At 40.3% G+C, this 26,967-nt stretch overlaps 3 protein-coding genes across 6 annotated transcripts in view; 2 read left to right on the top strand and 1 right to left on the bottom strand.

Annotated features, from left to right (window-relative positions):
• The window catches only part of LOC102196771 (fibroblast growth factor receptor-like 1), a 33,089-nt gene extending 26,145 nt beyond the window's left edge, over window positions 1-6,944 (top strand). The window contains exons 4-7 of the mRNA XM_005723993.1: window positions 1,864-1,932; window positions 3,713-3,997; window positions 4,646-4,999; window positions 5,456-6,944. Of these exons, the coding sequence (XP_005724050.1) occupies window positions 1,864-1,932; window positions 3,713-3,997; window positions 4,646-4,999; window positions 5,456-5,895 (1,148 nt within the window). The 3' untranslated portion in view covers window positions 5,896-6,944. The remainder of the gene's footprint in view (window positions 1-1,863; window positions 1,933-3,712; window positions 3,998-4,645; window positions 5,000-5,455) is intronic.
• A 957-nt stretch (window positions 6,945-7,901) lies between these two features.
• tacc3 (transforming, acidic coiled-coil containing protein 3) lies at window positions 7,902-15,756 on the bottom strand. Of its 3 annotated transcripts, none has more exons than XM_005723988.2 (17): window positions 15,688-15,756; window positions 12,454-12,616; window positions 12,004-12,122; window positions 11,881-11,918; window positions 10,659-11,766; window positions 10,507-10,549; window positions 10,269-10,413; window positions 10,101-10,159; window positions 9,890-10,020; window positions 9,697-9,781; window positions 9,473-9,598; window positions 8,979-9,046; window positions 8,847-8,890; window positions 8,592-8,752; window positions 8,381-8,487; window positions 8,183-8,303; window positions 7,902-8,100 (listed from the first exon to the last, which is right to left on the bottom strand). In XM_005723988.2, the coding sequence occupies exons 2-17, from the start codon at window positions 12,613-12,615 to the stop codon at window positions 8,035-8,037; spliced, it is 2,583 nt and encodes an 860-aa protein (XP_005724045.1). In that variant the 5' UTR covers window position 12,616; window positions 15,688-15,756; the 3' UTR covers window positions 7,902-8,034. The 3 variants fall into 3 exon arrangements, with proteins under 3 accessions (XP_005724045.1, XP_005724046.1, XP_005724044.1); XM_005723989.1 differs by lacking the exon at window positions 15,688-15,756 and adding an exon at window positions 13,814-14,002 and having other exon boundaries at window positions 12,460-12,616; XM_005723987.2 differs by lacking the exon at window positions 15,688-15,756 and adding an exon at window positions 13,814-14,001.
• Window positions 15,281-25,717, top strand: kif15 (kinesin family member 15). 2 transcript variants are annotated; one of them, XM_005723992.1, is made up of 35 exons: window positions 15,281-15,458; window positions 15,668-15,698; window positions 16,300-16,483; window positions 16,619-16,695; window positions 16,809-16,846; window positions 16,937-17,034; window positions 17,125-17,304; window positions 17,465-17,674; window positions 17,769-17,894; window positions 18,166-18,288; window positions 18,399-18,546; window positions 18,663-18,754; window positions 18,840-19,049; window positions 19,280-19,457; window positions 19,557-19,698; window positions 19,895-20,036; window positions 20,146-20,313; window positions 20,411-20,539; window positions 20,620-20,725; window positions 20,846-21,011; window positions 21,536-21,686; window positions 21,824-21,909; window positions 22,006-22,084; window positions 22,187-22,273; window positions 22,356-22,460; window positions 22,569-22,691; window positions 22,803-22,949; window positions 23,048-23,143; window positions 23,562-23,726; window positions 23,951-24,054; window positions 24,146-24,212; window positions 24,303-24,340; window positions 24,464-24,596; window positions 25,063-25,194; window positions 25,300-25,717. In XM_005723992.1, the coding sequence occupies exons 1-35, from the start codon at window positions 15,440-15,442 to the stop codon at window positions 25,375-25,377; spliced, it is 4,158 nt and encodes a 1,385-aa protein (XP_005724049.1). In that variant the 5' UTR covers window positions 15,281-15,439; the 3' UTR covers window positions 25,378-25,717. The 2 variants fall into 2 exon arrangements, with proteins under 2 accessions (XP_005724049.1, XP_005724048.1); XM_005723991.2 differs by having other exon boundaries at window positions 16,297-16,483.
• The last annotated feature ends 1,250 nt before the right edge of the window (window positions 25,718-26,967 follow it).

Raw genomic sequence — 26,967 nt, 5'->3', positions numbered from 1 at the left:
CTCACTGATCACATGTGAGAGCTGTTTGGAGATTTCCAGAGTGTGATGCAAGGCCACTGAGCATAACTTTCCCTGGACATTAGTGTCCCCAACAACATCTGGAGCTCATTGTGACCCCAAATCATCCAGGCCTTTTCCTGTGGTTCAGCTGGCACAGGAGGCCAGTGTATCGTGACCTGTTTCCTGCGGCTGGATTTGTGAATGAAGTGGGAGGGAATGGCGTCAGACCCCAAACACTGTAGCTAGATCATGAATGAATGGGAGCTGTGTGGAAAAAGATTGACTGTATTTTAGCCAGCTTAGTCTGAGTCTCACTGGAGCACTGTCCCATTTGCGTGAAGAATTTGTGACTTCACACAGAGAGCACTGATTCCATAGTGTGTAACAGCTTTTACTAACCTTCCTGGACACAAAAATGCTCATTTATAGAGGAGGCTTCTTAAGCACTTCTCCTTTACTGATTTTATTTTTCAGATTTCCAAAAATAACATTCATATGGCAGCCAGGAGATGTCCTACATCACCCCTGTCTGCAGTCCAGTGAGCCAACATTGTGCAAGGACAATAGTGGCAAGGGATAGCTTTAACAGGACAGACTTATAAAGGGCACCATTGTTCCCTGAAATTGCCAAAAAGTAGAGAGGAAATAGATTAAAGAGAAAAAAGTCAGAAAGAAAACCCCGGCAGTGTGGGACCATGTTCTGTTTGGATTGGGAGGTTCAGGAACCAGGAGGAATGTGGAGAGTCCGAGTGAGCAACAGAGAAATATTTCTTCCACTGGAGGCTGTTTTTTAAAGGAATGGGTTATTATAGTTGGCCAGTTAAACCCCTTCAAATAGCCATGACATCATGGCTGGGCTTGGTGTTGCAGGGGACAAACAAAGGAGGGTTTGTACCCAGAGAACCCCAGAGAGCTTTGAGGGTTTCGGGGGGACTCAGAGGGAGGCAGAATGAGGAGGTTAGAAGTCACATCTGGTCTCTTTACCTGACCCAATCAAACCCTGAGAGGGAATCGAGTGTGCCAAACTGCATCTGAAAAAAAATCCCAACGTGAGGCTGCCCTGAAACGGGAATCAAAACGAGTCTTAGAAGGTAATAAACTGGCTGGGAGATTTTCCTATGGGATCGCTGTTAAAACATACTGTTAAATGGAGGTTGCTACACATACGCTGGTTTCTTTTTTCGTTTTTTAACGTGAGGATGTTTTGTGCAATTGCACCTCATTAATATCGCAAAAATAAATCATTCAATTGAAGCACTTCTTCAATAATAACCTGCTTAATGTCCATCTGCACTCATTGGTAAATATTGGCAAGAAACTTGATCTGCTTCATTAATTCATCACTGCTTAACTCGAAAAGTGAATACGCATTACAAACCCATCGATTAGGTTTCACTCATTATATTTCCTCTAAGCCCCTGTCTCAGCTCAGCTGTATGATGTCAGCCAATGACATAAACTCCACAGCTGTCTCCTGGAAGCGAGCTTATATAAACTGGTCATATTACTTCCAAACGCTGCACAGTATGACCTGAGCATGCAACACTCTCAGAAGAGCCTGTCGATAAATGCTGAATTGAATTGGTGAGAGCCAGGAACAGTTTTCTTGCCTTGTTTTTGTATCCGGTCACCGCTACTGCAAAATGACTATAACAGAATAGAAGAGGGGGATTGTAATGGAAGGATTTAAAATGAGCCTGTCATCTGAAATGTCAGTGTGTACCGGATGTTGTATTCATGGGTCCAAAATAGTAAATGTGCAATAATTTTTACTTATTCAGATTCTTCTATACTGTAGTGAGGACCTTAATGTCTCACTCAGCCTTTTGTTGACTTATTTGTGTTTTTCGGCTGTGTTAACAGATGATTCGGGTTCCGATAAAACTGGATTGAGGGCACCTGATGGAGCCGAGCTTGGTGGTGAAAAATTTGGTAAGACTTCTGTGCATGCTCTCGACTTTGCAGCTGGAAATTCAAGGACTAATTGAGTTCTTTTGAATGCTTTATTGCATGTACTGCAAGTCATATTTACTTTTACAGCTGTGGGCAAACCTATGTGTAATAGTCACTGTGCAAAAATCTTGAGCCACCCCTCATTTCTTTAGATTTCTCTTCCAAGGAGTCAGACTTTCTTGTAAGTGTTTAACGTGGTCTTGGGCAACAGTTTTCCAGGCTTTCAGGAGCTGATGCAGAGTTTTTCTCCTTCTACGTGACCAGTTTTTGCTGGACCACTCACCACTGGCCTATGAATCATCTGATCATAAAAATGTACCTAACTCAAGGGATGAACCAGCGCTGTGTCCACACATAACAGACAGCATAGCAAAAAAAAAAGTTAAAATTTTAAATCGTCCTTTGTTACTAGTAGACTGTTGCAAAAACATATCATTTGTTTCCATTTCTTTATTTGAATTAGCAACAAATGACAAACACATTTTGATGGCTGTAAAATTGTAGTTTTGAACCAACAAGGTAATTCCTAAAAACTCATTAGCTGAAAGCCTGGAATGGTGGGCAGGTCTTGTTGATTATTTGAATTTTTTTGGTTCAAAACATCATTGGTGCAACCGTGAGTTCAGCCTGTATAACATGGTGGAGGCTCTGTCATGGTTTGGGGCTGCACTTCAGTCAATGGTGTTGGGGACCGTGTCAAAATTGTTGGAATTACGAACACAGAAAAGTGTTGGCAGATTTTGATCCCCCATGCAATACTATCTGGAAAGCATCCGAAAGGCTTCATTTTTCAGCATGACATTGATCCCAAGCACACTTGCAGCGCAGTAAAACTATACTTGGATAGAAAATAATACACTGTGGACCACTATCAGTCATGAGCTGGCCTTCACTGAGCCAAAGACTGATGAAGCAGTGTGCGATCATCTTGACAGAACAGAACAAAAGGCATCCATCTTCCAAAGAAGAGCTTTGAATTTCCTTCGGAAAGCCTGGAGAACTATTCCTGACTTAAAGAAATTACAAGAAAGCAGTTTTTTGCTGTTTTTGTCTTATATGCTGTTTTTCCATGTAAGTTTTGCACGTGTCAATACATATTTTCCCAGCAAAATGTAAAGAAGCTCCTCAATTTATCCACTTTCTTAAATTGGTTATTTTTTCTTTATCCCCCTTTACTAAATATCTTTTGATTAGCTGTCGCTCATTAAGAGACTCTCCTGTGATCACAGCCAGAACTGTGTGCCCGAGCACGCAGGAAATCTACTCTCACTGACTAAAAAACTGACTAAAAGTAAGCAGTCTGAAGCCTCAACCTCACAGGGATTACTTACATGTTTGTCTAAGTCTAAGTCATCAGTAATGACCAAGAACCCCAGCCCTGAACACTGTCCTTCTTGGAGACAAGAAAAAAAGTCATTTTTTGTTAAATATCTTTATAGTTTTTGATGCATGTTGGTTAGAATTATTATTATTATTATTTTACTTTTGACTGCTAAGACTCGGGAGAATAATTTTTAAAAAAGAGCAAATACTACATATTCATATAGCACAGGGTTAGGAGTCAGAGTCATTCCTCCAGGCCTCTGAGGGTTAATACAAACTTCCACCATCATAAAAGTATGTGTAGGTCAGGAAATAAGGAATTTTTTTAGAAACTCTATAGATATCAATAGAAACATAAAACCTCACTTGAGAAATGTAGAAAAAAGGTAAATTATACTATCTACTCAAAGTAACCAGCTTGTACTTTCCTCCAAAGTGCGTCCCCGCTTCACTCAACCTACAAAGATGAGGAAGAGAGTGATAGCTCGCCCAGTGGGCAGCTCAGTGCGGCTCAAGTGCGCAGCCAGTGGAAACCCTCGACCGGACATCGTGTGGCTGAAGGACGACCGGCCGCTGACGGAGCAGGAGGTCGGCGAGGGCCGTCAGAAGAAGTGGACTCTGAGTCTGAAGAATCTGATGCCAGAGCACAGCGGCAAATACACCTGCAGGGTCTCCAATTGTGCCGGGGAGATCAACGCCACGTACAAAGTTGAGGTCATACGTGAGTATCCCGCAGAGAGCTGAGCTGTACACATACCGAGCACGCTCACCTGGAATTATTAGGGCTAACAGATGAGGCCGAGCAAATTATTTTAAATGGTTACTGCTGTTTGTGCGTCTCATGTTTGTGATTTTATGTACATCGCTGCAGGAAATTCAGACAGCCTAATCACTGTTTCAGGTCTGATTATGACCAAGGAAAAACATGCCGTATCCATATTCTTCCTGCATGGATGAATGTGTAATCATGTATATGAGAAGAATACTAAGAACGCAAGTTTGAGAGTGGGGGCTTGTGCCTTGGTGTTTGTACAGAGGGGAGAGAGCTCAGCTTAGAGACCATCCACCCAATCTGGAGCTGATTAAAGCCCAGCTGTCTGCCAGACCCACTGCCCCCCCCCTTTTCCCATGAGAAATGTGTGCTGTACAACCAGGAGCAAAGAAAGAGAGGAAACTAATCACACATACTTCTTGTGTTACATGTGGTATTCTTCCCTCAATGTCAATTATAAGTTCTAAGCCTGAGGGTAATAACAGCGTGGAGGACTAAGACCTCCTCTGTCCGCAGAGGGGCTGTCATGTCAAAAGATGTCTGTGTGCATCTTGACAAGTTGGGTTTTGTTTTGTTTTTCTCTGTATGTTCACTCAGAGAGGACAAACTCCAAACCTGTCCTGACAGGCACCCACCCGGTCAACACAACGGTGGACTACGGCGGCACCACGTCCTTCCAGTGCAAAGTGAGGAGCGACGTTAAGCCGGTCATTCAGTGGCTCAAACGCGTGGAGACCAACGAGGAGAGCCGCTACAACTCCACGATCGAGGTGGGGGACCATAGGTTTGTGGTGCTCCCCACGGGTGAGGTGTGGTCGAGGCCCGACGGCTCCTACCTCAACAAGCTGCTCATTAGCCGCGCCAAGGAGGACGACGCCGGCATGTACATCTGCTTAGGCGCCAACACCATGGGCTACAGCTTCCGCAGTGCCTTCCTCAGTGTGCTGCCAGGTGAGGCTCGAGGAATGTCTGTCTGCAGTGTTACAGTAAACTGTAGAAAAGCTTGGATAAAGCCCAGTGCTATCAACCTATCAATCGAATTACATATACAAAAATGTTGTGTTTTTTTCTTTATGTATCTGCATTAGTGCAAATAGTATATGCATGCATAAATCAGGAAAAGGTACCTTTGGAGGCATCAGTATGTTTTGAACTAATTAGGCTATTTTTCCCATTAATTAATTATTAATCATTCAGTAAAAATGTAGCATTTTTAAACTTTAATTCATGCCTTTTCCTCTCTTGTTCTGTTTTATGATTTTAAATCAAACATATGTTTTCTCAGCAACCCATATTCAGCGATGAATAACAACAAGTAATGTGATAATAAAACTACAACTGTTAGTTTGCTGGCAGACAACAGAGTATGGAAACATTTAAAAGCTGGAATCTCATTTTCTTTTACAGACACTAAGCCTCACATAACACCGATGTTTCCGCAAGCCTCCAGCTCCCTCCCCTGGCCTGTCATCATTGGCATCCCTGCAGTAATAGTGTTCATCTTTGGCACAGTGCTGCTGTGGTTCTGCCAAAGCAGAAAACACTGTCCTCCTCCCAGCTCCCCGGCCGCGCAGGTACTGCAGAGCTCTCACCGGCTGCCGCACCGGGAGCGGGACAGGGGCTGCGCGGCTCCCTCGTCCAGCTCCTCCAGCCCCGAGAAAGACTGTGTGACATCCATGAACTATGAGGAGTACCTCGCGCAGCAGCAGCAGCTCCTCCTCGGCCAGGGAGGACCAACAATTCCCGCTAAAATCTACCCCAAAATCTACACAGACATTCACACACACACTCACTCCCACGTGGATGGGAAAGTACATCAGCATCAACACATTCATTTTCAGTGTTAGTGCCAAATATTCCCAAATACTCTCCTCTAAGCTGCGGACATTAAGCTGCGGACTGAACAGGAACTCTGGAGTGACACTCACCTGGCATTAATTTTTTAAAATGGAGATTGTTGGAAAAGTGTACAATGTGTGGAAAAACAGTGGCCAGTGATACACACCTTTTGTTATTACATAAAAACTTCCATATTTGTTGCTCTTTTTTTTTATACCTGTCAGATTCTCACACCACTACAAATGGATCAATCCTTGGCGAGCACTTACTAAAAAGGACGGGGACGTTTTTATTTTATTTTTTAAGAGTGTGAGGTTAATAGCAGCTATTAGGACCAGCTGATAGGTCTTCCTCATCAGATGAATTTTCCATTTTCTCAAGTGAAAGTTGGTCTTTATCTTTCACATGCTCAGCTGTTGGAGCGCACAGATGAAAATGGTACTCAAGACTTACAAAAGGGCTGGTTTTACGCTCCTACTCAGGTTGTCCTTTTGTTTGTTAAAGATGCATTATGCTGGGAATGCTGACCACTATCCTTTATGTTACCTTTTTCCATCCCTGACTTCTGTTAAAAGTGATATAGAATAGACTGATAAATGTTTATTGTCTTTCACAGAGTGGAATAATTACATTGCCATGTCAACTGTGTTGGTCTACATTATCATTTTTTAACCTTTTTTGTGGTAGCTTCCCATCTGTAGTCAGTAGTATGTTGACAAACAAGAGAAGATGAGTCTTTTTGACATCAACCTTTTCCACCCACAGTTCATGAAGCTGTAGTCATTTATAATCAAACTGATGACTATTTAATTTATTTTGCTAAAAAAATGTATCAAAGGTTTATTTTTCAGAGTAAAGCGTTTTGCATATCTATGTAATGTTATTACGTTGTTGTGTATAGTACATATTTGAATATTGTCACTCAGTTTATTCACATTTACTTCATGCCAATATTTAGGTATTTTTTGTATGTAATTGGTTGTATTTGACAATCTTATTTGATGTACTCTAAGGTTTAAAAAAAAAAGTTTGAAGGTTTGATAGTTTGATTAAATGACCAGAAACAAAAACAGATGCATTCTTCCTGAAGATTAGTGGATTTTGGGTATTAGTTAAAAGCTGCAGTGTGCACTGTGATGAAGGCGTACCTTTCATGAAACCGTCAGGGCACGCAGGTCAGCTTTCTTCCTTTGAGTGGGTTGAAGTGTCCGTCGAGGGTGACACAGAGGGCATGCCCACAGAGGGGCAGAACGTGCTGGGATGAATGAATAGATACTGTACAGACACAAGAGCAGTCTCACAGTTGCTTTATAGATGAGTGATGGCCCCTGCAAGACTACACCAAACAACCAGCATCTTTTCTCATTTAAGTGAATTGACCCTCTCCTCCCCCCTCTCTAGTCTGCACCACCACCATCTACTCATTCAACTCCAATCTAGGTAGGATTTCCTTTCACCATTTAGGAAGTGCATTGTCCTGCTGTGGGAGTGATGTGACGGGACCCTGTGATTGCTCAGGAAAGAAGGGGAGCATTGTATCAAGTGAGCTCTTGTTTTGTTGCAAGTATGGCAGGATGGAGATGAGCTTTGGCTCCAGACAGATGATGGCCGAGTACACTGAGCAGCCTGTTTTTAAAGCAGGTGTGTTTCTCTGAGTCAAAAAGCTGTGGTATTGTCGTGTCCATAAATAACGCTTAGAATACAAAATCCAGCTGAGAAGATTAAATTATGAGAGCATGCACTGCCCTCTAGTGGTCAGGGTCCTGTATATCAGCCATTGCTAAAGTCAGAAGTGCCACAATCCACTTAGAACATCAAGAAAATCCCATGGGGTCTACCCAGTCCTAACTACTCACTCCAAAGTGATTTACCTTTCAAAAATTGTTTTATGAAAACTAACTAAATAAATAAATTCTGTTATAACTGCAGGCTACATGCAGTACCTCACCTGCCCACAGTTTGGGAATCCCTGAGTATAGCATACAAGCAAAACTAAAGATTGATGCAAGAATGATCACCAGATCAATAAATCCTTTTTATTAACCTTTTTACAGTATAACATTGAAAGAGACAAACAGTTCACCACACAAGAAGACACTCTGGACATGAAGATAAAGAACAGAAGCAAACAGCATTTTAAACCAAGTTCAGCCCTTTTGCACATTGGATATGAGTTCATCACAAAGTTTGGTGAGCTCCTCTGCCTCTTTCTCCTGTAACAAGAAAAGAATTTAGAAATGAGAAGAAAAGTGATAATACTGCTGCAAATTCATGAAAAACAACATGCCGACTTGCCTTCTGGTCCAAGCTCTTCTCCAGTGACTGCACTTTCAGCTGCTCTCTGCGCAGCTGTGCTTGAAGTGCAGATACCTCAGCCTTGTATTTGGATCGCACCTCAGCTATTCCTTCATTTGCACTGATGGTGAGATTTAAATTCAAGTTAGTCAACGCAAGTCTCCTGATGCTTCAACATAAAAGGCCAGAGTTTCTTACTGGCTAATTTTCTCCTCGGCGTGAGCTTTAAGTGTTTGATAGCGCTGCTCCTCCTTTTTGATCCTTGCCAAGTAGTCCTGTGCACAAGACTTCAGAGTCTCTTCATTCTGGGTAGAGGATGCAGAAAATATTTCAACATTTAAACCTTAACATTAAAAATAATAATAATAAGAAATTATAGCAAACATTTGTCTGGCTTCCATGAGCTGACCTTTTTGTAACCCTCTATAACGTCCTTGTACTTCTCCAGCCTCTTGAAGAGCTCTCCTAAAGATCTCTCCATAGCGTTCAGGTCGCTGCATAGTTGCTCCTTCTCCAACAGAGCTGCATTGAGCTTCGCCTGGGCCACCTCCCTCTCCTTCTCTTGATCAGCTGACCATTGGCAGGAAATTTTACATTAAATGTTTGACAAAATACCCCAACACATTAACCCTTCTGATGAGCGCAACATGTACATATAACTTACCCATCATCTTTGTGATCATGAGCTCAAATTCAGCTACTATTTTCCTATGACGGAGACAAAATGTGGTCAAAGATCTTCAAAATTGATTTTATATAAAAACAACAAGAAATTTTAATATGATGCACAGCTCACCTCATTTCTTGCTCATTATCAAGCAGCTTACTGTTCTTCATACTCCACTGGTCCTCTTTTTCTTTACCCTATATGAGAGAGAAATGTACACTTTTTCCCCTTGAGACTAAGAATGGTGCCCATCATCTAGAAAACCCATTACTCAACTTTTTTTTTTTTTTTTAAATAAAAATTACGCTCAACTTCAATGCCAAGCATTTAGTCTTTGGATCCAGAGGAGCTTTGCATAAACCACAATTCAAAATAATCCCATTGATCTTATCTGGCCTTTGGTACAGCCAATTAGTCCAGCATGACTGAAACAAATCTTAGTGCCATTTTACTTTTAACCTTCTGATTGGCTGCCACATGTAGATACAAATTCTGATCTTTGTGTTTAAAGTGTGGCTAAACCTGATTATTTTTAAATAAATAAATAAATAAAAGTATCCTAATTTAATGTGGATGTTTTCGTGTTCAAATGCTGTATGGATGTGAAAAGCCAGACAACCTACTTCCGCCTGCACTTTGGCGATTGCTGCATCCAAGTCTTTCTGACTGTACTTCAGCACTTCGATGATAGCATCTTCGCTGTTTGCTGGCTGCGGGAAAGGAGGGACAAAGCTCTCAAGGACTGGAGTCTAGATGACACAAGTGGAGAAGATTTCAACAAAGTTAGCAGAAATAACAAAGGCGATGAGAAGTTACCGGTCCAGCGGACAGAGTACAAGAGACTCACCGATGCTGCTGCATCGTCAAGCAGTCTGAAGTCATCTTTTTGTGGACCATTTGCCACTTTATCTGCCGTCTGTGGTGTTTCAAGCCTGAATTAAACAGAACAAAAATAAATTTATTTTACAGAAAATCAAAAGCAGCTCAAATTCGGGTTTAATGTCCAGTGAGAGCAGCAGCACAACAGAACTACACCGTACCGTAAAACAGGGGCAGCAGGGAGGGGGGCTTGAATCTGAGCACCCGGGCCTGCAGACTTCTTTGGGCTCTCCCTCAGGAGGGGATCAAATTTTAGGTACAAGGACTGTTTCCTCAGTGCGGACTCCTTGAACTATTGATGAGAAAATGTAAACACTTTGAACCTTATGGTTGAGGATTTAGTCATTTAGCAAAGATAAAGAAAACACTTACACTGCTGGACCCAAACTGTTCGAGGTAGTCAATCTGTCCATCAAAGTCACTGGTCATGACTGGAGATAAAGATCGTGGGTTAAAAGCAGTAAGAGCTTTCCATTACTGCTAAGGATTGAACAAAAGCACGGTTTGGTTCAAACAGAGCTGAAGCCAACAATTACTCACACATTGCTCCAGGAACAAAGTCGTCATTGAAGTCTAGCATGCCAGCTTGTGCCTTCTGCTCAGGCTGAGAGGGTTCAGAGGACTCAGGGAGATTCTGCACTGGTTGTTTGGTGTCAAGGTCAGAGACAACCTTGTTATCTACAACCTGTCATTCCATAATAAACAGATGTTTGTTAAAAACAACCCACACATACACAATATATTGAGAGTTGCATCAAAGTACATTCCTCCAACTTACCTGTACATGGTTTGGTTCAGGAGCTGGCAAACTGTCTTCAGCACTGAGAAGATGAAAACTTTTAGAGTGAATCTACAGTGAAATATGGCACTACTGGTAAGTGAAGCGTCTGCTGCTAATAATAACGATACTAAGCCTTTACTTTCTCTTACCGTGCTGGCGGTTCAGCCTCCTTTGTCACAGGGACATCAGTTTGCTCCTGAACTGCGGTTTCTACTGGTTCTGGGCTGGATTTCCTGCTGCACACGGGGGAGTTGTTTATGGCCGTTTTTGTGCCAAAAGGATTGAAGTTTGTGTCGTCAAACTTTTCAAAGTCAAAGGAGTAAGAACTTTTAGGCTGTACAGCATCAGCATCACCATAACTGACTTCAGGCGTCACTTCAGCTTCTTTTGGTGGTTTGACATCAGACACCTGCTTTGGCTCTTTAGGTCTTACACCAGTTGGCCTTTTGCCAAATTTCTTAGGTGGCGGTTTCCGTTTGACTTCAGCACCATCATCAAAATTGAATTCAAGTTTGACAGGCCCGTTCTTGGTTGGGCCTTCCTTGACTGGGTCATCAGCCGGCTGGGATTCAGGAGGGGGTTTTGCTGTGTCGGCAGATATCAGATCCACTGTAGCGTCATGCTTCACCTCGTGCTGAACAGGCAATTCTTGGGCCACCTCAACAACAGATTGTTTGCTTTCCTCTGCAAGTGCATCTTCATTTGACACCTTTCGCCCAAGTACAGGTGAATTTGGAATTTTAGAGCCACCAGTCTGGAAGGGATTGACTGCGTCAAGGTTGTCAAAATCGAAGTTATAAGAACCTTTTGCTGAGAGTGGAGCATCTTCTGCAAAACTGCTGGACGACTTCTCTTGATCTGTGCTTGAAGACGCAACACCAAGCCGTTTTTCATCAGGTGTCGCAGGCCATGAATTGTCTTCCTCAACCACTGGAACCTTCACTATAACCACACTGCTCTCCGTGGAGCAGATATCGGCAGAAAGATCAGCGAGTGAGTTTTCTACAGACGCGCTGAATGGAAGGGTCTCATCTAGTGCCGACTCCATTTTGATAGGCTCCTCCACGATGTTCACTGGCGGTGTGTTTTCAGACTTGCTATGATCTGCAGGGGGGTTTTCAACAGCAGGCCTCATAGGTGAGAGAGCCATATTGTTAGACCCCTGAAATGGATTGAAGTCATCAAGGTTTCCAAAATCCAGCATGTAGCCACCTCTGCTTTGTATTGGCATGTTGTCATCGGGATAAGATGACACTTCTGCAGGGGGAAAGAAAAAAGTAATGAAGGTATCTGCTAATCTCTCAGCAGTGGTAGGGGGAAAATACATAAAGAGCTCATAACTTACAAGTTTAAAAAAATAAAATAAATTACCTTCTTTGAGTTGCTCAGTGGCTTCCTGTGGCAAAGTACTACAAAACCAAAACATGATAGGTTACCTAAATGCAACACTTTGTTCAATGAAGGCATACTGGTGAATGACACGCATTTACTTACTTCGATTTATCCAAATCCATAACTTTTGTATTCTCGTCAACACTCAACAAATTGACAGACTTGTTGGGAGACAGAATTCTTTTAGTCACAGGGTCTCTTCTTGGAGTCTGAAAACAAACCTACACAAAAATTATTTAGTCAGTAGTCAGAAGTAGCCAGCTGCCCCCAAAAGGCCTGGTTTTGAGCCTTGAAAAACCTTTTGTCTACAAATAACTGCATTTCTTTTTCTTCATATAGGTTTTCTTGTCCATCTTATTAAAATTCTGTTAACACTGGTTAGAGACAAACAGGCTGAGGTCAGAGTTCATATAGTACCAAAAGTAAATAATTTTTCATCATAGTCAAAGAGTGAAAGGCAGTCATTAGCATTAGCTTTCTGCCCAGGGCTACACTGCCTTGTGACTATACAATGGAATGGGATGAAGGGTTTTTTTTGTTTTTTTTTTTAACTTTTACCCCCTTTGGTACAGTCTTGCTGGGCAGGTTTTCTGTCTGGCGTAGGATGGAGGGCCTTCCAGTCGGCTGATCCAGGGCAAATATGTCGTTAGGAGAGTTGTGCTTTCCTCCTGGGAAGACCCCACGATTTTCATCATTAACATCAACAGAGCTCATCCTGTAAAAAATAGAGGAAAAAAAAACTGTTATGCGACTGTACTGGGACCTCTAACCCTCACCGCTGAAGAAGGCGTCAGTCTTAAAGCTGCAACCAGTTGATAAGGCACTCTTCTGGTTACAGTTTACTCAGTGTGGGTGGAGAGCAAGAGAGAAAAATAATGTAAGATTTACACAAGAACCAAGGCAGATATATTGAGTCGGTACTTCTCCTGGTGAAGTTCTTAGAACTCATTTGAACTCCTCTCTCCGGGTGGTTTGCAGTAAGGCTACCGTTTGCCTTTAATCCCACCACTTTACTACATTTGTTTTGTGCACAACAAAATATTTTAGGTAGAATTAGCGCTGCAGCAGTTGCATGGTTTGGCCACCAGATGGTCTTGAAGAGTTTATTTTTCCACACTCAAATGGCAGTCAATGTCAACAACTTGGTAACAAAAATAATGCTTTTAGATAATATAGCATTATCAGTTTAAAATAAAATCCTAAATATTTATCCGCCAATTTTGATAAATCCTGGTATATAAATATTTATCTAAGCTTTGGCTTTTAGTCTTTAGACTTAATGCTGTCTAAGTCACGTATTAAGCCCTAGATGAATGAAGCATTATTGGGAGGAATGAGTCTTCCAAGTTATTTTAACTGGTTAAACTACATGAATCGCATATATGACCAAGCAGCAACACGTGATTTCTTGTAGCCAAAGGTTAGCATGCCTAACTTTACAAACCTGGTTACAAATAATGGATAGCGAATCAACCTTCCCTGGTGTCTTAATGGCCGTACAAGACAGCCGTTTGCTGGCACTGAAGCGGTAGATAAACCCCCCACTGTCTCTGATGGATGCCAGGAGGGCAGTGTTTCATTCAACCGTTAGTTATTAGTAAGAGAACAACAATGCACATAAACCGCAGAGTACAAGCCACGATGTGGTTAGGTTACAACAAACACATCTACTCCCTACTCAAGTTTACCAAATTTTTTCATTAAAGCTAATTCAACTTTCGACACCCTGTACACACTAGCACTGATATAGTTAACGTCAACAGTAACGTGACAATAGCACCTTTGCTAGCTAACCGGTGCACTTTAGTTAACGGAAAGTCGAAGAAAATAAAATCTCAACATCACATCTTAAAATACCAAACATTGCCAGAAATAACATACTAAACTGTAATCCCGTGTATCTACCACTTACCTCAATAAAACATATGGTGCTGAGAGAAACCGGGTCTTCGTCTATACAGTGACGATGAGAAACAAAGTCGTTTTGAAAAGCCCTCGCCTTGCCTGGGTGACAACCGTTTGGATTTTAAAAGCCGTGAAACTCACCAATTAGATCGGGGGAAGCGTTCAAAGGGAACGCACTTCCCGGTTAAGCAGCCAATCCGTGAAAGAACGGATGTGATGTATTTTGGTGACTGCGCACTCGAGTCAGCTTTAAAGATGACAGGAGTGGCAAGGTAATGTGCTCTAAAATAAAATGTTACACACTCCTTAAACCAAAACTACTACACAGCGTGATAAAAACAACAACATATATTTAAAGAAAAAAAATACGATAAGGTTTTGTGTTACAGTTCTGGATTTTGCATTACTTTACTACATTAGAAAGGGATTAGTTTATTTTTGTTTTTATTTTCTGTCATTAGACGCTTAGATACGTACATCCCGTAGGTAGGTGAAGTAGGTTTTCTGTCTGTTACTTATCTATCAATAATCTACTTCATCAAACGACACAGCTACTTGAGCGTCTGCATCATTAGTCTAACGTGATCCAAATGACATTGTTTATGTCCAATCATTTCTTTCATCATTTATCTTTTTTGGTTGATTTATTGAAACATGTAAAAACATACAAAGAATTGCAGTATATGAGGTAAAAAAAAAAAAAGACATTCAAAGATCTTCTTTGGATCTTGGCTCTTTCTTTTGACAAAGTCCCCAACACCCCGGACTGAAATGCAGCCTCAAACCATGACAAATCCTCTACTGTGTTTTACAGATGTCTGAAGACAAACACTGTTAGACCTTTTTCTTACCTCTCTATACTGACAGTTTTAACCAGACATTTCAGATTTGGATCCATCAGTCCATAAGACTTGCTGCTACTGATTTTCAGTCAGTGTCAGTGGAAATACGGTTGTCAAAAATCTATTTCTGACAAGGCTTCGGTGAACAGTTGATGAATCAACTGAAGGGCCAGATGTGTCTCGCAGGTCCTATGTCAGGTCTTTATTAGATTTGTCCTATTTCTTAAGGACATAACTTTCAGATACTGTTCATTTGCTGTGGACAGTTTTTCAGTCATGTCACTTCTTCTGTTCTCCACTTATCCAGTTGTCTCAGATTATCAGGGGCACACTTCACACCATACCAAGATATGCTTTTCGGCTAATAATTCTTTTGGTATCTCCTTACTGATGCAAAAAATAAAAGGTTATGCCTATGAAACTGTTACTAGTGACATTTTGTTTTCTTGAAAGACTGATAGTAACAAAGTCCCTACATAATACAGGGTTAAGAAAGAGATTTCGGGATGTCGTTCCTGGGATCTGCTGGAAATACTCACTCACCTCACCTAAACAAAACAAGACAAAATCCCTGGAACAAAACAAACAATCAACAGTTTTCACTTGAACAGCAGGTGGCGGTATGTCCCGTTCAATAGTCTGTTCATAAAACTAAGGAAGAAGAAGAAGTAGGAGCAAACTTGCCCGCCAATTTCGAAGGATGTAAACAGTGCTGTCTTTCTGCCTCTGTTAATCGAAATGTTGTGAAAAATATATTTTACCAGGAAACTGAGAATATTCGGCTGTCAACAATGAATTCCAGTGGGAAAGGTAGAGCAGCACAAATCCATGTTTTTGTTGTTCAGCTAACAGGAGTAAAATTAGCTTAAACGCTGCTATGAAACTCGATGCCAGGCATCGAGTATGTATGGAAGCTCTAAGCATGATACTTGAACGCTGTATTATTAATGAAGCTTTAGCTCTAAAAACGACTTGCAAAGCTAAATCAACATCTAACATGGTCATGATTTTGTTAACAGGCTCTGCTGATTCAGCTCACCTTGCTGCCAGGTAATCATACTTTGTCACGCCGTCTGTTTTTTGTTTTAGTTTAAAACGCTAACGCTACAAACCTAAAAGGATAACTGTAAAATGAAACCAGAGCTGCTTCATACTAATACGACCCTAACTCTGTTGCTACCAAGAAGGATCAAAAGCAAACTGTTTCCCTCCTTATGATTAGGAGTTAAGTGACTAAATGTAATGACCAAAGTGAGATAGTTGGTCACATCGTTAGGATTGATCTCTAAAAGGGCTGTAATTTGTATGGATTAGCAAACATGCAGGCTCACAAACTATGTTGGTGTAATCTGTTTGTGAAAATAAATTTCTCAGCTGTATGCAGCACATTTATGGAGCAGGAAAAGTAAAATAAAAATGAGCCAATGTAATGAAATAATGCACGCAATAATGCATAGTGTTGTTGCTGGTACGGTGTGTGGCTAATGAGGCCACTTTAACTGTTATTTTGATGCTTTTGGAAAGACAATAGTTATAGTTAAAACAACCATGCAGTAAATTAGCAGCTGCTCTTTTTAACAGTGTTTAACTCTTGCCATTTTCACCTTAAATATCTTTCTCTTTGTCGTGTTATTATCTGGGCTTAAAGCAGTGAGAGCGACTCTATTAAAGTCTTTGTCAGAGTACGACCTCTGACCCGGGACACTGGGCTGACCACAGATGGCGATCAGAACCTGTGTCTCTCTGTCACGTCACCAAACACCATCCGTTTGCTCGCAAAACCAGAACCACGAACCTTCACCTATGATCATGTTGCTGATATGGACACCACACAGGTTTGAGGCACATTATTGATTATTCGGTTATAAAAATGCCACTGTGTGACTGTTAAAATTAAGTGTCTAAATTTAATTTTACTGATCTGAGATGTAGCTTTTATGGCTAAAAAAGTAATTGTAACATTTCTACAGGATGCTGTATTTTCCAGTGTGGCCAAGAATATTGTTGAGTCGTGCATGAATGGATATAACGGTACAATATTTGCCTAGTAAGTGATCTTCCCATTCTTTACTTCATAAAATCAATTTATGGCACAGCCAGTCTTCAGTGTGCTTAATGTGAATTACCCATTTGGTTCCTTATTGGTCTCCTCTTTTGCAGTGGACAAACAGGCTCTGGAAAAACCTTCACCATGCTTGGTGCGGCTTCTGTAATATCACTTACATTTTAGAATAAATATGATCAAACAATCATATAACCTAAAATAATTTTTCTCTCTTTTGCTTCAGGGCCATCCGAGCTGGATAATTTCACAGATGATCTAAGGGGGGTCATTCCTCGAAGTTTTGAGTACCTGTTTTTTCTCATCAACAGGGAAGTGGAAAGGGTGAGTGCTAACATTTTATTATCTTGAAAGACATATTGTTCAAATTTGTTCTTTAAATGAATTTTTCACTTGTTCTCCCCTCCCCAACAGTCTTCTCAGTCCAAGAGTTTCCTCTGCAAATGTTCATTTATTGAGATATACAATGAACAAATTTATGACCTTCTGGACACGGCCTCAGCCAGCCTTTTTCTCAGGGAGAACATCAAGAAAGGTGTCTTTGTTGAGGGAGTCGTGGAGAAGTTTGTGAACTCAGCGGCTGAAGCGTACCAGGTATAAAGTCCCAGTTTGTTGTGGCTGATGGTTCTTATGTTTACTGTCTAACCAATTAGAATGTATGAAACCTTTATGTTCTTGTATGTGAATTTATCCAGTTTCATAAAAACAAAACAAGCTGTGGGACTGTATAAAATGTGTGTTTTAAACCATTTAGGTGCTCTCTATGGGCTGGCGCAATCGACGTGTGGCCTCTACCTCGATGAATCGCGAGTCTTCGAGATCCCACGCAGTGTTCACTATGACTTTGGAGTCCAAGGAGTCCATCAATGAAGTGGTGAACATCCGAATGTCTCAGCTGAACCTGGTTGATCTGGCAGGATCTGAGAGGCAGAAAGACACACACACAGAGGGCTCGAGATTGAAGGTGAAGGCTTTGTGTCTTAATGCCCTCACACTATTGGACCTACATTGTTTTATGGTCTCTAAAAGTTGCTGTCTGCTCTGCTTCTGTTGCTCAGGAGGCCAGCAGTATCAATCGCTCCCTCATGTGCCTTGGCCAGGTGATCATGGCGCTGGTGGACGTGTCTAATGGAAAGAATCGCCACATCTGCTACAGGGATTCAAAGCTCACCTTTCTGCTCAGGGTATGTGTAGATGCAAATTCAGGAGGATGTAGCATGGAAATAATAATTGCAGACATGCGCCACAGTTAGGCATTATCGTTGCAGTGCTTGATTTTTAAGGTTTTCTCTCTTTATTTTAGGTCTTAACTTGCAAATGTGATTTCCTAGGTTGGAGAGTATGGATTGCAGTGAATATATGAGATTCATAAAATTTCACAGTGTAACTTCTGGGGAATTATATGTGAAATAATGTTCAGATATATTAACAATTCTATTGTCACTGTAATTTCAGGACTCTCTTGGAGGGAATGCCAAGACTTACATCATAGCCAATGTCCACCCTGGTTCAAAGTGTTTTGGAGAAACATTGTCCACCCTGCAGTTTGCCCAGAGAGCAAAGTTGATCAAAAATAAGGTATAAGTCATAGGAGCCAAATACTTAGTTAAAACTTAGAATTAACAAGTGTGTCTTGATTTCTCACTACAGTTTTTTCCTATCTCTGTATAATTATTGTGCCTTGCCAGGCTGTCATCAATGAAGATACACAGGGAAATGTGAAGCAGCTGCAGGCTGAAGTGAAGAAGCTGAAGGAGCAGCTTGCTCAGGCGCTCACATCTCAGGGAGTGGACTATGGGAGAGACATAGCACCAGGAGGACCTGAACTTCACATGGGTAACAATGAATCAAACATATGTTAATGTTCAGCCCGTTAACAACCTGTTTAAACCGTTTTAGAGTTCAGCATAGACTAAGTTACTTTTTTTTTTTTTTTATTCTAACCAATCCAGGCTCATCCATCGAGACTCATCATGATGTCTCATATAAAGCAAAGTTTATGTCTGCTGTTCGTCTGTGGAAGAAACAAGATGAGGAAAAAAAGGCAAGATGAAGCTTTTATTTGTTTATTTTGCCACGTATTTTAAAAACCTATAGTGAAACTTATAGTTACGTTTGATTGTTCTCAGGCGCTACTCACCAAGGTGGCCCAACTAGAGGAGGCCTGGGCGCAAAAAGACAAGTTTATCCATTCCAGCCGAATGATTGTCAGGTTTCGAGAAGACCACATCTCTCGTCTGGAGAAAAAACTGAAGGCAGGGGAAAACTCGCTGTCAGACAAGGACTCTCAGGCTCTGATTGATCAGCTGAAAGAAGAGATTAAGATCTTGAAGGATCAGGTACAAATGTCAGCCCACTGCTTAAATTAAAGGCTTTGAAACTATATCTGCATATTGTATAGATGCAAGCTGTAGGAGAAACTAAAATCAAAATACACTCCAGTGGTATATATATTTTTCTTCATATAACAACATGGCAAAAGCAAGGTTACATGTGCCATAATTAAATTCTCACTTTCTTCACCACCACACTCTTTATTTTTATTTTTTTTACTTCTGCCTTGAACAAGGTTGAACATCACCCAAAGATGACTCGCTACGCTGCAGAGAATTACAGCCTCAGAGAGGAGAACCGTCAGCTACGTTCGCTTGAATCAGTGGTGAAAGCTCAAGAAGTTGCAGCCCAAGTTGCTGTGGAGATTGAAGAGGCCTTTCAGAAAGCTGTGGAGTCAGAGAGACCCACAGAAAGTAAGATTGCCATCCAAAAATTGGAGAATTATGTTTGGAAAAATAAAACTGTGAATTATAATATAGTGTTGTTTTTAATTATCACTTGTTGCTCCACAGCTTCAGAAGTCTCTTCAGCCTCTGTGGCTACAGATACCACCTCGGCAGCGACAATTGAGAAACTCAATGCCAAGCTCCTTCAGAGACAGTCAGACCTGACAGGGGCCCTTCAGGCTTTTGAAGAGTACAAAGATGTCACCAAGTAAGAGTTAAAGAGGTTCTTTAATATAAATCTGATGTTAACATCCCTTCTACCTCTTGTAGAAGAGGTATCATATATGAAAACACAGCTCAGCTTTGATCTCTGTGTCAAAAATGTATTTGAAAGAATTTTTAATATGTATTATTTAAATCACAAATAAACTTCACGAAGATTAAAGTGGTGCTTTGTGTTTCAGGAAGCAGATGGCTCAGCTCGAGTCTGAGAAACGATACCTTGAGAAGTCCAACAAACATTTGGAGAAGATTCTGGAAGCTACAAATGCTTATAACAAACAGGAGGTTTCTGAACTGAACCGAATTCATGTTGAAACTCTAAAGGTTAGTCGTTGCAAAAATGACTAACTATAAGGTAACATTGGGTCCAGTCTCTATTTAGGATTATGAAAAAATGAATTGTGCTTCAATAATGAAATATCTATTGTACCAGATTCTCAGCACGCCCACCAGAGGATACAACTTGCGGTCCCGCCTCGTGCCGCTCTCCAGCCCGGAGCACCTGAATGGGATGGACGGTAATGAAAACGGCATTTGGTCGGAGCAGCCTCCATCAGACATGACTGAGATGGCCCTGACGGAGGAACTGCGTCAAGTGCAGGTAAAGCAGTGTGGATTTTTGTCTGCATATACTATGCAAATAAAATGACCGCATAAAGTCCACTTATTGTGTTAAACTTTTTCTGATTTGTCATCAGGATCAAGCTAGCCGCATCCAGGCGCAGTTGAATGAAGAGGAGCTGAAGAACAGCAAGGTGCTGCAAGAAATCGCCAAACTTGAGGAACAGGTGGCTGTGATAACTCAGGAATCTGACTGCAAGGACGAGGTAGAAATGTTTAATTTGCATGAAAAATTGGAAAATGTCCTTTTTAAAATTGATTTCTGATTATTTACACTGTTGTACAGCAACTTTCTACTGAAAGAAATAACTGGAATAAAGATCAACTCTGTCTGCAAGAAACTATTAACAACCTGCAACAGAGCCTTCAGTCTGAACAGCAAGCTGCAGAAGGTTAGTCTGTGATGTTTCTGCTGATTGCATGAACTTGTGCTCATCTTAAGAAATGTAAGAACTTTTGACTTTAGCCGGCGATGGGAAAAGTTTGCCACGGTCCTTTTGCACTTCTTTCAGTTCTGAGGAGCGAGATCCGTGACCTGCGCTTGGTGCTGCAGTCGTCCGATAAGGAGCTGGCCTCTGTGAAGAACAAGCTAATAGACAGTCAGAGCGAGCAGCAGAGAGAGATGAGTCAGCTCTCCAACAGTCTGATCAGCACACAGCTCCAACTTGACAAAGTCCAGTAAGCATGAGTCAAATGCTGGGGTGGACAACATTTTTTCTTTTTCTTAGAGAGCCATGCTATGTAGAACCACATGTAGAACAACTGAATTGAAGTTGATGAAAATGATGCTGAATTATGGAAAGTCTGTTGAAAACAAATCTGTGTTGATGTTGTTTCAAAAGCTTTCAATTCAGTTTAGGATTGTGTTAATACTGATAAATGTGCTTTCTCCATAAATTTATTATAATGGCGCTGTGTGTTACACAACTGTGTGACATTTAGCTTTATGGGAACATAAAGACTATCAAATCAACTCGCGTTAAATATAGAGTTGAAGGAAAATATGTGTGGCCATCACCAGAGAGCTGGAACGGTTCATTACAGAAAACAGTTTGCCCAGTTCCCTCTGTTTGAATCCAGTTAAATAGCAGTAAAGCAGCCAATAAAGTAGAGGGGGCTGGATTCAAGTGGTTCTTATTTTTTGCAGTGCTGTGGCCTCATTAGTATGTTGATGTGTTCACGTGACAACATCTTCATTCCAGGCTGGAGTGGGAGCAGCTTCTGGAGCAGCATCGGACACTTCAGGATTCGTTTGACCAGCTTCAAGCTGAGGCCAAGTTTGAGGCTGATCAGTCAAGACAGCAGCTGGATGACAGGCAGAAGGAGATCGACGAACTGAAAGCCGAGATCATGGTGAGTGAACTCGCAGGGTTTACGACAGCTTTGTCTGAAAATGTTGCCATGATGTTTACTTTCTATCCTTGATTTTTATTTATTTATTTATTTATTTATTTATTTATTTATTTATTTATTTATTTATTTTACTGTAGAAATTGAATAATTCTCTGCAAACTGAGCAGGAGCACACAAACACCTTAGTCTCCCAGTTAAAGGAAAACAAAGAAAGTACATCAAAGTAAGTTCTGCACAGTTAAAACTTTTAATCCTTTTTTTTTTGTCTCCTAAAATGTTAAATTACTACATTAACATGGGTCGCTTTCGTATCCTTCAGGGAACTTCTTGAAACAGTGGAGCAGAATACACAACTCAAAAAACAAGTCTCAGACTTGATAACACAAAATCAACAACAGGTCAGTCTTAAGAACAAGGTGTATCTCTGCAAATAAAAAAACTGTCATATAAGTATTTGCAGCCTAGTCGTTAAACCTGCTTGTTTCATTTTTGTTTCAAAGGTGTCCACTCTTGCTGATCTTGAACAAAATCTTACCTCTGCCAAGGAAAGCATAAAAAGCTTGGAACAGAAGACTGAACAGGACAAAGTAAGCCTCGTATCTTTAATTCCTCAAATATGGCTTCTGTATTTCTACTGCCCTTCTAAAAACTGCTTGTAATGTTTTACAGGATGTTGTTTTAGACCTTATTAACCAAACCAGAGACCTCCGCAGTGAGCTGAGCCACAAGGACCAGACCATTGTTCATCTTAATGAAGATATCAGAGACATCACTGTAATCTTACTCCTACGTTGTCCTTATACTGTTTGCTGTAGTTACCCTTTACGTTACACAACCATTTTATAGTGCATTTTTATACAGTTAATCTCATTGCTCTTCCAGGCCAAATGCAACGCTGCATGCTGTGAAAGGGACAACATCAAGGAGCAAAAGTGTAAGATGCAGGAAGAAATCTGTGACCTGAAAGAAACTTTAGACAGGAGGGTGGCATCCAACAAAATAGAGGTAATGAAACGACTGTAAATGAATTTGTGGTGTTTTGTAGATTCATCATAAGTAATTAAGAGCAAAGAATAGAGTTGAATGATACAAATTGTATATATTGTGTGTCTTCAGGTTGAGGTTTTGCAGGAGGAGATTGTTTATGCCACTGAGGAGGTTGAAAGGCTTACTAAAGTCTTAGATGAGCAAAACAGCCTCCTGCAGGCATCTCAAGAGCAAACCGCCAAGAAGGATGTCATTATACAGAATCTGCAGCAGAAGGTAAAGTTTTTTTTTTTTTTTTTTTTTTATTTATTCAATTAAGTCAATCAAATAACACATCAATGTTACCAATTTCCCTAATTTCTACCTTTTACCAGCTGCAACGACAGCAAGAAGCTGTCGAGAAAACTATCAGGAATGGAGCTTTCCAGCCACCCGTTGAGCCGACAGTAACGCCTAAATCGTTTCCTCGGGTAAAACCTGCTTATGTTTTTAAATACGAAGTTTTTAACATCTACCTGGTCACTGGTGCCCAAATTTAGCTTAACATCCAACCGTGGCTTACCCAAATTGAGAAGCTGCAAGTCATGGCTCAGTGGTCTCATGGTTAACATGTTCACCTTGCATATGAAAGATCTCTAATGCGACACCAGAAGAAGACACAAAAACCAAAGTCAGGGTGTCACAAGCTGAAGTAGAGGCTTGTGTCAGAAAGTGTAAAATCTTTGCCTATCAACCATGTGTGCTTGTTTAACCTAGCCCTAACATACCTGGTGAACGTGAAGAAGTTAAATATCCCTTCATAAATGTATGTTTTTAAATTTGCACTTAAGAACATAGCATATACAAACTTTCTTGTTTATTTCTTTTTTCCCTCTTTTTAAATTTAAGACACCCTGTACCCCTGGAAGTTTCAACAGGGACCTGAGCCAGGTGCTGGAAATCCAGGAGCGGGAGCTGGAGAATAGACGCTCTTCCATGATGACCATGGAAATTCTTTTATCAGAGCTGAATGCTGAGAGAGCTGCCAAAAATGAGGAAATCGAACGGCTTAAGGTATATTTGTGGAAAAATTAATGAATCTATAATCTTTCATAATTAGACTGATTTATATCAAGTAGCTTTGTTTTTATAGATTCGAATAAGTTCTTTATGAAGTTCTTATTGAAGTTGCTGTATTTAAATATTTTTTTTATTTGCATTTTTCATGAAATGCTTGTCATGAATGCATCCTATTTGAATATATACAACATTCATATACTGTATTGCCTTTCTCCCAGACGCAGCTCAGTGAGAAAGAGATGGTTCGAATGGAGATCCAGGCTTTGCTTGATAAGTTTTACACTAAGCAGAACCAGATGACCCAAAATGGAAATAATAATGGGTTGAGTATCTTGAAGATTATGCAATCCTCAGGCCACCTATAATGAAAAAGGATAAATAAAATAAATAATTCTGCCTTGCATGTGTTTCAGTGAAGAGTTGAATGAAGCCTTCAAGCACTCCATTCTTAAAGAGCTAGATGAGGAGAGAACAGAGAGGGTCTGGATCTGTTCTTCTGCTTTAAAATTCTATCATTAATGAAGTTACCGATAATTATTCATGTCCTGTTTCTCTTGTATTTATTAACAGAGCAAAATGATGCAGAAGCTTTCAGAAACTCAAAAAAAGTAAGCATCTGCATGGATTTGTGTCATCAGATTGATCTGTTTGCTCTTGCATAATGCTTCAAACCTTTTTTTAAGCTTCAGATTTTACAGCCTGCTCTGTTTTCTTCTCCTCTCTGCGATTAGATTGCAGGCGCAGGAGTCTATGTTGGTTCAGTCTCAGACCTGCATTCAAGAGCTCACCACTGAGCTGAGAAACCGCTGTCTAGAGCTGAGAGAGACGAACCAGAGGATAGTGGAGGAAGAGAAATTAATCCAGGTAAAAATCATGTGCCATACAAAGATTGTGCTATGCATAGCCGTCTCATTTTACATCTGGAACACTGGGTCCAGATTTACAAAGACAATATAGTATTTTTAAGACTAATACTGTTGCCAACAGAGTTGTTGTTTTGTTTTTCTAACATTTGTTATGTGTAGTTATTTATGAGTCCTTAAAGTGCAGTTTTAAAATCTTTTTTTTTTTTTATTGTCACTATGAATTGGGGATTACTCCTTTATGTTCTGCCTGACTCAGCTCTGATCAGCTGGTTGATTCTGGATCTTCCCTGTGTTATTAACAGGGAAGTTCAGGGTGTTTCTCCCCTCTCTTCTTTAGCCTTATACATTTTCATATATAAAATCTCTCTATCTAGCTAGCTATGGGTCGGGGTCTAGCATATTGCACATTTGTGAACCTACAGGAGGCTTTTGTGACTTCTGCAACTTTTTGTGCTTTCTTACAGGAGATTGAGGTTCTCCGTAAACAGAACATTAAGCTGTCTGAGGAGAATGGAAAACTTGTGGGACACAAGAATCACAAACAGAGGATTGAGTATCTCGTTAAGCTTAAGAAGGACAACACAAAACTTCAGGAGGTAACTATGTTCTCCTCTAAGATTAAAGAAGGCTTTTCTATGACCAGGTGAATACTGATAACTCATGACATCAATCAAATCTGTGCATTTCTTTGTGTTTTCAAGGAAAACGAAAAGCTCCGAACGGAGATTAGCTTAATGCGAGAGAACACTGGATGTCCACCGCTGGAGTTAAACCTCTGATGCTTGTTTGAACGGTCAAATCTTTTTTTTCTTTTTTCTTTTTTTAAATATAAGTTTATGTTTTTTCTGCCATAATGTTATTCTACTTCTGTTTTTTGGACTTTGACACTGTGCTGTGACTAAACCTCTGTTAGTGCAGGCCCACGTTTTCTTGGTCCTGTTAGGTTAGATTGATATCACGTTGTTCTCTGGTTATGGAGTCTGTGTTCACATTTTGTCGGTGTATATGCTTGGTGCTGTGTTGTATGACTGAAGATTTGAATTCTGTACATGGCATTGTTAGTTGCCGTTTTACCATTGTAGTGATGTATATCCAATGAATTTCTTTTTCTTTTTCTTTTTTTTTTTTTTAGCACAATGAACTTAAAAAAAAAAAAAATACTGCAATTAAATTTTTTCTCTTTTCTAAGTTTGAATGTCAGTATTTCGGAGCCTGATCCAAATGTTTTATTTATCTGAACAACAGCAGGAATCTCCAAAATCATCCTTGTTAAACCTACGAATGTCATGGCTGTTGGGTCTGTGTTTCCACAAGCCCCGCTAATTCTAGAGACTTATTCATCATGAAGAAAACAAGACAGTCGATCGATCAATCACTTGCGCAAGGGAGGCCTGTGTCCACCACGAAAATGACCTCACATCTGACCTCCCTTGCTGCCTTTTACCAACATCAAACAGACCTTCACAAGGATGTGCCTGTGATAAAAACACTACTGCCCCCCCACTCAGAACCTCGAGAATCTGGGGAGGGGAGGACAGAAAGAATTCCTTTCACAGAGTTAAAACAATGTACAAATGGTAAACATAAAAATGACAAACATTTAACAATTCACTCTAACAATGGCCCAATTGAATATAAAGAATTTCTGCACCTCCCCAAAGCTTCAATCAGAAATCTGATTAACACAAATGAAGATGAAGTATCTTCTCTTTGGCTTCACAGATTCATTTTTATCCTCTTTTAATTTTCTATTTACTTTATTTGCAGTTTCTCATTTCCTACCTGATAGTTACTGCTCCTTTCTACCTGTTTACTCACTAATGACAGAAAATATGGGACAGAATACCTGGTAACTTAAGTCATTTGGATTTGTTCTATGAGTTCTGATTACTTCACTAAATTCATGCCCCAGTGGGACATCCAAGCCCACACCTTAGAAATCACTATGCTAAATATTAGGTTAACACAAATGCTTACATCTGTTTAAGAAATTTATTTGGCATTTTACATGAGACAGTGCACAAACATAAATCTGATTTTAAGCTGTCAAGTATGTCTTTAGATATAAAACATCCAAGCTAATTAGCTTTCAGTGGTTTAAAAAATAGATAGTGGAGATCACCTAAACAGGTAAGTCATAATTGATAGTAATTTCTCTGATTTTGTTCTTTAATATAGAAATATTTTGTTTGGTTGCTATCATTATTGTGACAAAATCGTATACAATAATTATCTTCTTGCCTAGTTCCACATACCAAAGGTATTACAGTTAATTAAAATGTTTTCATTTGTTAGTCATGTAAAAACAAACCAAGAGCAGAAAAATTAACAATAATACTATGACTAGTACAGTATTAACTATAACAATT

The sequence above is a fragment of the Pundamilia nyererei genome, unplaced genomic scaffold (genome assembly GCF_000239375.1).
Source record: "Pundamilia nyererei isolate P.nyererei 1_Seehausen unplaced genomic scaffold, PunNye1.0 scaffold00010, whole genome shotgun sequence".
Classification (NCBI taxonomy): Eukaryota; Metazoa; Chordata; class Actinopteri; order Cichliformes; family Cichlidae; genus Pundamilia; species Pundamilia nyererei.
This window is presented reverse-complemented; position numbering and strand designations above follow the sequence as displayed.